Source organism: Chondrus crispus, genomic scaffold (assembly GCF_000350225.1).
Source record: "Chondrus crispus Stackhouse genomic scaffold, scaffold_92, whole genome shotgun sequence".
Classification (NCBI taxonomy): Eukaryota; Rhodophyta; class Florideophyceae; order Gigartinales; family Gigartinaceae; genus Chondrus; species Chondrus crispus.
This window is the reverse complement of record NW_005178811.1, coordinates 167,082-179,272: the sequence shown is the minus strand read 5'-3', so window position 1 is coordinate 179,272 and position 12,191 is coordinate 167,082. Positions and strand designations below refer to the sequence as shown.

The 12,191-nt window shown below is 50.0% G+C and overlaps 4 protein-coding genes; 1 reads left to right on the top strand and 3 right to left on the bottom strand.

Annotated features, from left to right (window-relative positions):
- The window catches only part of CHC_T00009138001 (Kinesin-related protein), a 4,080-nt gene extending 4,001 nt beyond the window's left edge, over positions 1-79 (top strand). Inside the window, exon 3 of the mRNA XM_005711890.1 lies at positions 1-79. This exon is cut by the window's left edge and continues 2,291 nt beyond it. Coding sequence (XP_005711947.1) covers positions 1-79 — 79 coding nt within the window.
- On the bottom strand, positions 80-723 carry CHC_T00008045001 (hypothetical protein). XM_005711889.1 is given in 4 exon segments: positions 80-295; positions 296-358; positions 459-644; positions 645-723. 2 exon segments carry the CDS (start codon positions 642-644, stop codon positions 296-298), a joined length of 249 nt encoding a protein of 82 aa, XP_005711946.1. The 5' UTR covers positions 645-723; the 3' UTR covers positions 80-295.
- A 2,231-nt stretch (positions 724-2,954) lies between these two features.
- CHC_T00008044001 (hypothetical protein) lies at positions 2,955-5,618 on the bottom strand. XM_005711888.1 is given in 4 exon segments: positions 2,955-3,316; positions 3,317-5,281; positions 5,453-5,458; positions 5,459-5,618. 2 exon segments carry the CDS (start codon positions 5,456-5,458, stop codon positions 3,317-3,319), a joined length of 1,971 nt encoding a protein of 656 aa, XP_005711945.1. The 5' UTR covers positions 5,459-5,618; the 3' UTR covers positions 2,955-3,316.
- A 2,314-nt stretch (positions 5,619-7,932) lies between these two features.
- CHC_T00008043001 (hypothetical protein) lies at positions 7,933-8,184 on the bottom strand. The gene has a single exon (XM_005711887.1). The coding sequence runs from the start codon at positions 8,182-8,184 to the stop codon at positions 7,933-7,935; it is 252 nt and encodes an 83-aa protein (XP_005711944.1).
- Positions 8,185-12,191: the final 4,007 nt, after the last annotated feature.

Below are 12,191 nucleotides of genomic sequence, written 5' to 3'. Positions count from 1 at the left end.
GGGAAACGGTATTCTCACTCCGTGGAAAGCGCTGATCTTGTGTGGTTTGCACGGGTATGGATGGGATCGGAAGGCGTAGTACGGAACCGAGGATCGGCCATCAACTTTACAAAACATGTCCATGAGGACGAAGGACTAGGGCGAGCGTTCCCCATTTGAGAAGACGGGAGACACAATAAGAAAGTGGGGATGAGAGTGGTGTTGTAGAACAGAAAGGCACGCTCCGATGTGACTGGCATACGAAAAATCGAAGGTCAATGAAGCTAACTAAAACTGTAATATCTGAAGCAAAATGCTACTCTTCTGAGTCTGCTTTCTCATCATCATCTTCCAGCTTGTCAGAGCCCGGGATAGTGTACTGCGAAAAGAAAATATGAATTCCAACGATTACATGGGGTTAGATGCACGGCTCTCAGAAACGAAGGATCAGAACAGAAAGACGGATAGGATGGACTTACGAAATCTGCCCCGTTGCGAATGGTTTGTGCAATAACTAGAAGAACTGCAAAGAAGCCAGCGAGAATGGCGTAGAGCCCGCATAGGACGGCAGTTGAGACAACCCACTCCTTCGGGGTGAGGCCGATAAACTCCTTGCGACCGTCATCGCGGGTGGTAATCAGGACGGGTAACTTGGGCATCTTCATGATGGAAGGACTGAGTGTTTTTGGAAAGACGGAGGGTTCGTGCGGTCGGAGAAGAGCAAAGATGGAGCAAAGATGAAGCTGTACCGGTGAACCAAGGAAGGCCAGAGTTGACGGACAGCGGGAGGTAAACTAGCCAAGGCTTTTAATCTCGTTCTACAAGTTGTGAGTTGTGTGTGTGGTGAACGGACAAGAAAAGGAGGGCGCGCGCTGAGTGGCGGATGGAAAAAGGAGTATGACCCATGCTGCCATTCGGTGCACGAGCGGCTCACAAGGTTGGAGAGTATGAGGTGCGGAAGTAAATTTCGGTAATATCAGTCGGGGCGGGAGCTGGTCATGCAAACCCGGGAGGAATGCATTTGCTTGCTGTGAAGGACGCGTGTCGCTCGCAGAGGGCATTGGGTTGCGAATGGGTGGGTGAAAATTTTTTTATTCGCACTACACAAGTCATTCCGAAGCAACACACGGCGCATTTATTCTGGTAGTTTCTGACCGTAGATTGCACTACTTGAGCTCGAGCTCGAGCATGGCGCAGGTCTGGAGTTGCCAAAATTTAATCCATTTTAGGGAGAGATGACGTTTAGCTGGCAGTGCCTGACTGTTTCGACAGCAGTGTCTCAGCCTTGTTGTATGAACAAACTTTTTGTGTGGTCGGCAATCAATGTGCCGCCGCCTTATTTCCCCTTTCATCCTCGTTCTCCTTTCGCTCTAGGCCTTGTCGCCCATCCTTGGCCATTAGTCCTTCAGCAGACTAGAGCTCAACACTAGTCGGATGCGATACATCTCCTTTCTCGTCCGTCAGATCAACATGCGCTTTCACACGCTTTTTGGCTCATCTGTTCATGCTTGAAAAGTATGCACTTCATTCTCTGCTTGATCGCCAGCAGCCGGGAAGCCCTAGTGTCAATCCGACTAAGCGTTATCATAACATCAAATCTTCGAATTTTATTTCATTTCAACTTTGATGTCAACGGTTTTTCTTTTTCTTTGGTGGCTTGACTCGTTTCAAATTTTTTCTCGAGTTGGAACCGAATAGAAAGCACTGAAGGCCATGTTTCTATGCTACCGGTACAGTATAAAACTAGCTTTATGAAAAATGCGTACTGTAAGTCGACTTTTTCTTTTGAACACCTTAAAGTGCACATTAAAATGTGCACCAATGAGTTGGTTTTCGCTAGAATCGACAAACACGTGCTTTATCTGTAGTGATGGCCCTCTGGTTGCAAAACACAAAAGTGAAATCGCGCGTTGCGTTGTCTAGAAAAAGTAAAATAACTTTTGTCCTCATGCATGAAGACTGTAACGGTGTGATAGACACTCTAGCCGTGCCAGAGGTTAGGTAACCATCCCGAGGTCTTCTCACAAGAAGACAGAACCCCTCCGACCGTTGCTCCTCTTCTTGGCCACCACTTTCGAACAATATGTTTTGCGCCTAACCTTCCAGAAGCCCAAAATCCGTCACATTCCTAGTAATCATAACAACAAGTAGAATCGGCACGGGAAAATGCATCACCGTTATTGCCCAATCTCGAAACTTCGAACGCCGTCATATCCACAGGTGATGGTTGAGACATCCTTCATCTTCTACCAAGCCGACTCAAAAGTACATACTGCCGTCCGCTCCCTACTGGCCGATCACTATGGCGAATACATTGCAATCCATTTTAAAGACATCATAGACTTCCAACCCATGCAAGTCCCTGAGGAGTAGGAAGGCCTCGTAAGTCTGGTTTTGGACGTCTTCAGCGGGTAGCTTGGTGAGGCAACTTGCACACAGCCTACAATCAGCTGATGTGGCACCGCAGGGCTCTATAAGGGCGCGCTGCTATTTTAGCCTGATTCACGGTGCATGCTTGGGTAGGAAACAAGGGAAAAGTATCTCTTGCCATGCGCTCATATCGAGAGATTGTGCGGAAATACTTCCATGTGTTCAACGAAGCATGTTACTCCCCGGTCATTTGTCATTACTGCCACAAAAAGAGCCCATGTCAATTCGTTAAATTTCATTGACTCTACTACATCAAGGATTGACCCTTTCTGAACCGAACAGAGCTCAGCCCCCCTCCATTTACAACATAAGGTGGCTATTGCTTCCATGGCAATGGGATTGAGCCTATACTCGTCCCAGGGAGCATTCGTGCAGCGGAATCCTTTTCAATTCTGTGTAATGACTGGTCGTCAGCTTAGGAGCACAACGACACGTACAAATATTCTGTGCTTCAGCTAGTTCATGCATCAAGGTGACCTAGCTGTTGATAAGGGACGATGGACAAGATTCATGACCCATGCTCTGAGTCAAATAGAGACGTGCAAGCTGCCGCTGTCGATGAGGCAGAAGAACGAACGCCAGTCGTGCGTGTTGGTGTCTTGCTTGCTGTCCCATTGCCTCAAGTCTTGTATCGAACAGTCCCCAAGTTTATTTGTTTACACCTAAACCACTCCCCGTATGAGACCCCCTTCCACAGGATCACCCATTTTGTTAACTTGTGTACAATCTCGACATAGCACAAAACCTTACTTTCCCATAAACTTAAACGTTAAGAAGTGAGAACGGGACATCAGAATTCACACCTGCCGCGGCATCAAGGCCCAATCCGCATTCTTCAGATGAATCGATCCCGGATCCTGCATTTGACCATTGGTATCATTGGCAGCAGCCCAGAATTTCCATAAACTTATTTTGCACTTGAAGCGTTACCAGTTGGCGGCACTTGGCCAAGTCCGTTCACACTACCTGTCCGACCTGCATGTTCAATCTGAGCAATAATCTCTGCCATTTTTTGTCTTTCTGCATGCTTCTCGATATCCTCACGAATAGCAGCTCGGATTTCGTCTTTAGTGCCGCCACGCGCGGCGACTTGTTTAGCCTTCGAAAATCCGGCCTTCTTGGCAGAAGGCTTACCTCCCAGGGCGTTCTTCGTTGTACTTGAGTTGGATGATGCGAGATCATCGAGAGGGAACTTCACGTTAATAGCCTTCATGGATTCACGAGATGGCACAAAGAAGACTGATTGAAATTCGCCGGTCTTGCTTTCAGACATCCTTCTCAGCACTTCCTCTAGCGTTCCGACGTCGATTTCGCACTCCTTTGGAACATCCATAGCGTTGCTCTCCTTTAGTTGCTTCCACGCGTCTTCGAGGTCCCACTTCGAGAAAAAGAGGGGAATGAGTTGCTTGTTTTTCTGCAACAGTGTTAGACCCTTTGCCTGGAAAATGGGAATCCCATTAAAATTATCGACCGTCAGTTCAACGTCCTCATCATCGTCAACTGGTTTGTCCGCGCCTGCCTTCCCCTCGCCACCTTCGACTTCATCCTTCGTTTCCGTTTCTGCCTCTTCCTTCTTGTCCTCAGACTCTGCTGGTTTCTCGACATTCCCAGCCCCTTCCACATTATCAATTTCTTTTGAGGTAGCGGCTGCCGCAGCTGCCGCAGCTTCTGCTTTCGCCTTCCTCACAGATGGCGGGTCGCGAAGAATTGGCTTGACAGGAGGGTCCGGGTTTTGGTTCAAAAGCTCTACAGCAACCTTGACCTGTCGCAATTCAGGTCGGAACTGGAAAGAGAGAGGAGCATTTTCATCAATGATGCTGTCATCTTCCTTTGAAGCTTCGTCCTTCTGGTCGCTGCCGTCCTTTTCACCGTCTGCCTTTGCAGTGTCTTTCTTTTCACTGTCACTCTTTTCTTGAACTTCCGCATTCGACTCGTGCTGAGCAGGGTCGGTGTCACCTTTTTGTGCACCAGAATCTTCATCCTTCTCCTTCTTCATGTCGGTGTCACCTTTTTGTGTACTAGAATCTTTATCCTTCTCCTTCTTCATATCGGTGTCATCGTCGGTCTTTACTTCCTCTGGTGTTTCTGTAGTTTCATCACCATCGACATCGAGAACCGGCTCGGTCGTGCCCTTGCCTCCTTTTGTTGCTGCAGCTTCCGCGGCAGCACGTATGTCTTCTTCGGCGGCAGCCCGAGTAGTTTCCTCATAGTACTGCTTTTGAGTCTCTTGCGCAAGGTTAAATGCTTGATGAAGGGTAATGTGAATTACACGAGCGGTGTCGCCCAAACCTGGATTTTCAGACTTTATCCATTCAAGCGTAGAATTGGCATCCTCCTGGTCGAAATAGAAGGTGCAAACTTGCTGACCATCATCATATGTCACGAAGAAGGGCTGTCCGACATTATCCGTGACGATGAAGACGGGAACGCTCTCAAGGCGCTGCATCATGACGGGTTCCGGAAGAATGTACAAGTTCTGGGCTTGCTCCTGGCAAGCCTTTGCGAACTCTAAATTCTTCTCCATCTCAGCATTCTTCTTGATAATCCGAAGCCCTTCCTCAAGCGCATGGATCGCCTCCTCGTACCTTTGCATGTGTATCAACGCAAGCCCTTTGCGTTTGTAGGCCTTCCACCACATGGCGTCGCAGAGGATGGCAGACTCCGCATCATCGAGAGATTCGCTAAATTGGCGGAGATTGAAATGGGCGGCAGAACGGTTGCTATATAAGATGGAATTAGCCGGATCGAGATCCAAGGCGCGGGTGTAGAGTCTCATGGCCTTTTGAAAGGCACCAGACTGCATGGCCTTGTTGCCTGTCGCCTTGAATTCGCGCACGGCTTTGGAGTTCTTCCCACTGCGTCCGGGTACACCCTGTGATATCATGATTAACAAGAAAATTCGTTGTGAACGCGAAGGAAGGAGACAAACAAGTCAGGACACGGGGCATTTTCAACAAGAGCAGTAACAGAAGAGGCTCCTTCGACAGGGCTCCAAACTTCCGTGAGCATTGAGAAATGTGGAAGAAGAAAATGTTAGACGTACCGCCATCTTGTGAATCGAAAAAAGTGGAGCAAGGAGTTTGCGGGCTTGTGCTCCTACTAGTGAGCGCGCGAGGACGTTTGTTGATTTGGATATCTGCTGAAGAAGGTAAAGAAAGGCCGACGTTAGGCTTGACAGTCGCCGACAGGAGCAACTGGAGACGGAGGGGAATGTATGTGGAGGACGGAGGCAGCAAAGGGGTTGCACAGGGTCATTTACGGGTACATGGAGATGTGAGTCGAAGAAAGGACACAGTTGAGCTCGTGTGGAGCGGACCGGGGCCCCGGTCGAGATTTGGGGCCGACGGATGGTGGGTTATTGTGACGGGTACAGAACGTGCAATGTGTAGAGTACAAAGAGGGTCTCGAGAAGGGCATACTAAATTTCGTCTTCCATCATGGGTTTCAACGCACACTTGTGTATTTGTGGTTGGATAGATCACAGCCAGGAAAGGAAGTGCACACGTGTGTGCGTTGTGCTTCTTGGTGAGGTCCAATAGGTCTTTTCTATGCTGCAGGTCCGACCCGCATAAATTCATAAATTGAAATGGGACCCAGTCGGTCCGAAGGATAAATGTGAGAATTTTCCTAGCGGCGGCTTTTCCGTAATTGTACGGCAACCGCTGGTGCCGCATTGGGCGTTCAGAATTGCTTTTGGGCAATTCTTTGGCTTCCTATCTTGCCCTATCTCCGTCTCCCACTGTGGACACAAACCTCCCCCACGCAACTCTCTTCTCCACTTGTCAACTTCCGTCACTTTGTCTTGTCCATGGACATCCGCCCTCACATGCTTGCGCCGACGTCTCTCTTGAACCAATTCGCAAGGGCATCTCTTTTCAAGCCCATCTCGAGGTGCCCTACTAGCGTGACACTTCCCACACACCTCACATCGCTTTTCATGCAAATTTTGCAAGTCCGTCAGCGCCAATGTCCTTGTGCTGTTGATTTTTTCCCGCATTTTCACGCCCCCCACTTTCCTCTTACTGGTTCGTTTGGCGCTGTTCCGTGTCCTTCGAGTAGGTGCAATAACCCACTTCCCTCTGAAACGAGAAGGCCTCAAAGGCTTCAGGGAATTCCTTCCTGGTTGTTATTCACTGCTCTCCTGCTCACTGTGAAGGACAGACATCCAAGATTACTTCTTGATGTCGTTCAAACGTTTAGTGGATTGCAAGCCAGTCATACTTACGGAAATATTGTCCGCATACTGCACATGACTTAGCAAGCCTTCTGTATGTGAGATCAACCGCGACTATCTCTTTACCGAACTTGATCACCAACAGTGTTGTGGAAAAACGTATACAGCTGACCGTGCTTCTAGCATTGGCCACTCGTTTGTGTCTCTAACTCGTCATTGCTGTCCAACTCTTCTTTCTCCGCGACCTTCCACCTTCTTATGGAGTATAATACTTGGACGTGCCGCGGCAACGTTATTACCTTGCCCCTCTCAAGGGAAAAACAAATATATATAATCAATCGCTCTCACCTTTTATGGACACAGCTGAACTACAGTACTGTACACTAAAATATGATACTGTTAGGGAGGGATGCTTACAGCCACGGTTGTCAGCTGGAGGTGGGACCAGCGAGTGTGAAGGCCTGTCACCGCCCGTGCTATTGTAGGGGGGACGGGTCGAATGGAAAGGGAGACGACGCGAAGGCGGGACATGAAGGACGAAGGGAAAGGAATGGGGTCTCAGCCATGTATGGCGGGCCACAAGGAGGGGATAGCGTAGATCGGGAGGGGATAGCGTAGATCTGACGGGGGGCGGGGGGATGCCCAGGGGGTATTTGAGGGAGAGAGGCCGGCGTACGAAGTAAACAGGCATCGAAGCCGCGGGAACCGAGGTGACACACCAGTGGCGAGATCACCAAGGACCGGTCGTAACAATACTCTTGCGATTAGCCCAATCGCATGGCACGAGCAACCAGCTGAATGAGGGTATCCACCCAATTCTTTACTTCCTACTCCGTTGCTGCCCCCCCTTCTCTATCGTCCCGGGGTGGCCTTTAAGTATTCTCTCTTCCGTAAGGGAAGCTCTCTATCCCTGTCTCCCTCGCCTACTCCCCCTTTGTCCCTGTACCCCTCTGCCCCGACCAGCACTACCGGGCGTAGCCATCCTTTCCCTTCGCCACGCTCCGGTGGCGTCGACTACGCCCCCTTGGCCGTCACCTCCGTAGGACTCCCGCGCTTTTGGTTCACAACTGGTGCGCGCTCATCCAGCCTTCGGTTTGAAGTCCATCGGTACACGTTGCCACGTTCTTTTCCTCAACAATACTGTACTGCTCTTTCTTGTTGTGCAGTAAGGTTGTCCGTAAAATAACGCCCTGTTTTTTAACCCTTTTTTTCATCTGCCCACAAAATCGCTGGACGTAAATTAAACCCGACATTGAAATATTCTGCCACGGGTTTTGCGGACTGACCTCCAGCAGGGTGCCTGCCCGCAACAAACGCAAGTCTGGTACATCGTTGTGCCGCCCGACGGATCACGTGCACCTGCGCGAATACTCACTGAAGCGAATATTGTAGCTCAACACAAGGATAGAAAGGTTCTCAGTCGAAAGGGCGATGTGTTTCGTCTTCTTGACAGGCTGAGGGGGGCTGTTTGGAGAGGACCGCTTTTTAGAAGCTTCTACTTGTCTATCTTTCGCGGTTGCTTCGGCGGCATCTGTGGCAGATCCTGTCGTGCTTTGATCCGTTGATGGACTCTGCGCAGATGAAGCGATTGGGGCGTCCATGACGCATATCGATGCGACCCATGCAATCTGAGGGTCGTTCTAAACAGGGAAGAAAATTGTTGCTTTTGCACATAGTTATGATAAAAACTGTTCCCATTGGCCGGTCACAAGATATGATATTCTTGCATGCAGGAATCCCCATGCAAAAATCAATCACTTCTTCGTGCAAGAAAAGAAGTGGAAACACTGTTTGCATCGTCGCCATATGCACTCGCGCTCTTCCGAGCCTCCTTTTTTCTCGTACTCACCGAGCTCCGCGCTCTTCCGCCCTTCGTTTTTCTCCTACTCACCGAGCTCCGCGCTCTTCAGCGCTTCCTTTTTTCTCCTACTCACCGAGCTCCGCTCGCACCTACATCTGCTCTCGCCACCGCGTACTTGACGTCGCTGCACGTTCTTCGCCGCTTTTCGAAGCCTACATGCGCGAAGAACACTCTGCATTCTGATCATCTCGCCGCACTCATCGTGCGCACGGAACAACTGCTTTCATTGTCGCAATATACACCAGCCCTGATCCACGCTTCTCCGTGTTTTGGATTTACCGCGCTCCTTGCGCACCTGCATCCCTCGCCGCCTCATCGTCGAGGCCTCTGCGCGCCGTATGCTGTGCTTCTAACGCCAAACGACGCGAAATAAACCTACTGCTACCCGCCTTGCCGCACGCGTTACGCCCTGCCCACCACAAATAGCGTGCACTAATTTATCAACCGCCGAGTGCCTCGTCTCAGGTACCTGAGGCCACACGCCGAAACACCACAAATATGGAGCGTATAGACAATCAAGAGGAAGTGCGAGGGAGTGGGAGTGGAAATGCACAAGGCGCCATCAGTGTACTACCTGCTGGAGAAGAGTCATCCGCCGATAATGAATCCCACTTGCAAGTCCCACTGCTTCTCAACGATAATACATGGCTATCTAACTTTGAAAATGGCATCGCTGTGGCTCCGAATGACCGAGACAAGGTTTACACTTTTCTTTCTTCCTCACGTGTACCTGATCTCCGCGCGCTCGCGAAACTGTTCAAGATTGGCACGGTTGGAAACAAGAGAAACTTAATCTGCAAAGTGCTGATGTATTTATATAAAGTTGAACGAAATGGAGGGCAAAACTGGCCTGCCCTAGTTGCGGCGAAGTATGTAGACTGGATCAAAAGTCCCCTGCAACTAAACAGGATATTCTACATGTGCCCAGAAGAAAGGCAAATTACATCTGGGCAGCCCGAATCTCTCGGAAGACGCACCAGCGAACGGTGTGGTTCAGGTTTGGATCTGTCAATATCATCGGATCCCGGATTTACGCTCGATGAATTTGCGCGTTTGTGTGCAATCCTATTCAGAAATGAGGAAGCTAGGGCTGCTCTGCTAAAATCGGGTGAGGATCTCACCAGAGCAGAGCTGGACAGAAGGGAATCGCGAGATCTGTTTTGGAGCAGCGTGGTCGAACCAATTTTTAATAATGCTTCTCTAAAGCCACAGCTCGCGCTAGACGGCTGTGTTAGTGGTGTAGACTCTACAGCAGCTCCGATAATATTCCGATCAGCCGAGAAACTCAACCAGCATTTTTACGCATCGAAGAGTATATTTACTCTTGCAATGAAGAATTACGAAGCTTCAGGACAGAACGACCCAGACAACTTTGCCCACTTTATTCCCAGAACATCTAGCACTCGGGAACCGTCCTCGGCTGGAAAGCGCTGTATAGTTTTATTTGTTGCCATGAAATGCGGGACTCCCGAAGAGGACCAGGACGCTTTGGAAATAACGAGGAAAGACGCAGCTCCGGGTATGGGCTGGGATGAGGGAAATTTGGGAATCGGACGAGAAGTTTCCGGTTCGACACCGAACCGTGGGAGTAGGAGGAAGAGGCGACGCGCAGGATTTATCGAAGATGACAATGATACCCGGGAGAACGTGAGCGAACTTGTCGCAGCAGTAACCACGCTTGCATCTAGTGTTCCTCAACGACGGAGAGGGGAAGAACTCAACGATCCTGCAAGTATGTCTTACCCTCAGCTCGTGACAACCAGAGGCCATCTTATTGAGCAACTGACTAGCATTGATTCAAAAATGAAAGAAGCGGGGCCGAACCTGTACGCAATTCTCCAGAATCAATTCGACAGCATTGCAAAAGCACTAGATAGACTACCGCAGTGCGATTCTTTCGCTGATTAAAGGACATATGCGGGTAAAGAAGCAAGGGAGGAAGGGAGGCAGGCGGCAGGGCGGTACGGGAGCAATGGAGGAAGGGAGGCAGGGGGCAGGGCGGTACGGGAGCAAGGGAAGAAGGGAGGCAGGGGGCAGAGCGGTACGGGAGCAAGGGAGGAAGGGAGGCAGGGGGTAGGGCGGTACGGGAGCAAGGGAGGAAGGGGGCAGGGCACCCCTCCGCTGCTTCATCTCTGCCGCGCCCCCTCCTAGGACGCCTGCCGCCGCCCCTCGAATGGTGCGACCCCCGCCTGTGTTCGCCGCTTTCGGCGGGGAGAAATCGGACGTGCGGCCATGCCTCCTCTACGTCATCTCATGTTCATCTGCGTACAGCACGGTACGGGTCTCTCCGGAGCTTATACCCTGCGTCGAAGTTCCCCGACTCGACCTCAGATGTTTACTATAATTACACGCGCGTTGATGCAAATCCCTACTTACCTGGCGCAATGTGAACTCCTTTCACGGACCTTTTTTATTGTGATAATCAGGAGGTTGTCTCTACGAGGGTCGAAAGAACCCCAATTCTTTGAGATGGGCTGTGAGATGATCACGTACGTGTGATGACTCTAAATCCCTGCGTCGGCCCTGGTCTTGGTCACGAAGACTAGTCGCCGCCTCCCACCATTTGTTAAATGCCATATCTAAAATGTCTCTATCTTGCGTGGACATTGCGCTGCGCATTGGCATAACTTTGTTATCGATGCAGTAATTGTGAACTCTCATACATGCTGCCAGCACAGCAGGTACCCTTGATAAAGAGAACTTCATCTGTCTCCAAAGAATTCCAAATCTTGCAATGAGCATTCCGAAGCTCTGTTCCACATGAATACGGAGCGAAGATTGATAAAAATTAAATGCATCCCGAGCATCGCTGTGTTCCGGATCTGCAATCTGCGAAGTACTCCACGGCGTTACGAGCGAATTTAAGCACTCAAATGCCGCGTCTGCGGCAATCTAGTAACCGGTCATCATTGTTTCACTATTCATCAATTGTCTACCGAGAGCGGAAACTGCAAAGGCAAGGGAGTCATGTGTACTTTCAGTACACAATGCAGACATATACAAAAACATATAAGATGAGTCAACAACTGCCTGAACCGGTATACCGTAGTGTCCTTTGCAGCAGAAGTAAGCCCGTGGGGCCGAGCTTTCAGACGGTTTTGCAACCTTTATGACAAGTCCATCAAGAGCCCCAATGCATCCCCAGAGTGGGCTAGGGGTAGATCTTGAACTGGAGAAGCCGCTAGCTAAGTTATGTAAAGAGTTAGCATCCTGAAGCGGTACGCCGGGTAAGTGCAAGGTAGATAAAATTGCATCAATTGTACTGTGGAACACTTCGTACGCAGTAGAAGTCCCAATTCGAAAGAGCATCACTAAATCATGGTGCGATGCCCCGGCAAGCATACGAAGCGTCAAAGCCAGCCTCACTGCTGGATCTACTCTTCCACCGCTGGATCGGGCAGCCATCGCAGTGTTTCGTTGCAGCAAAGGCGTTAGAGCATCAAGTAAACGGAAAAAGACATTCCGCGGCAGTCTAAAGCACTTCTGAAATTCATGATCGCTGAGGTACATATGGCATCGATCAAAAGCATCCCGGAATCTGATCTTTGTTACGCCTTTCTCGACGCTTCGTATATTTTCCCTTCGCCGCTGTGAGTTTTCCAAAAGCATTACAGCTGTTGTCGCAGCAATGGCAGCAACAGCTGCTGCGCACGTAACATAATCATCAGCGTCACCGCATTCCTCGTCACCATCCTTAACACTCATGTGAAGTGCTCCACTGGAGTTGTCGACCGGCACCAACAAGCA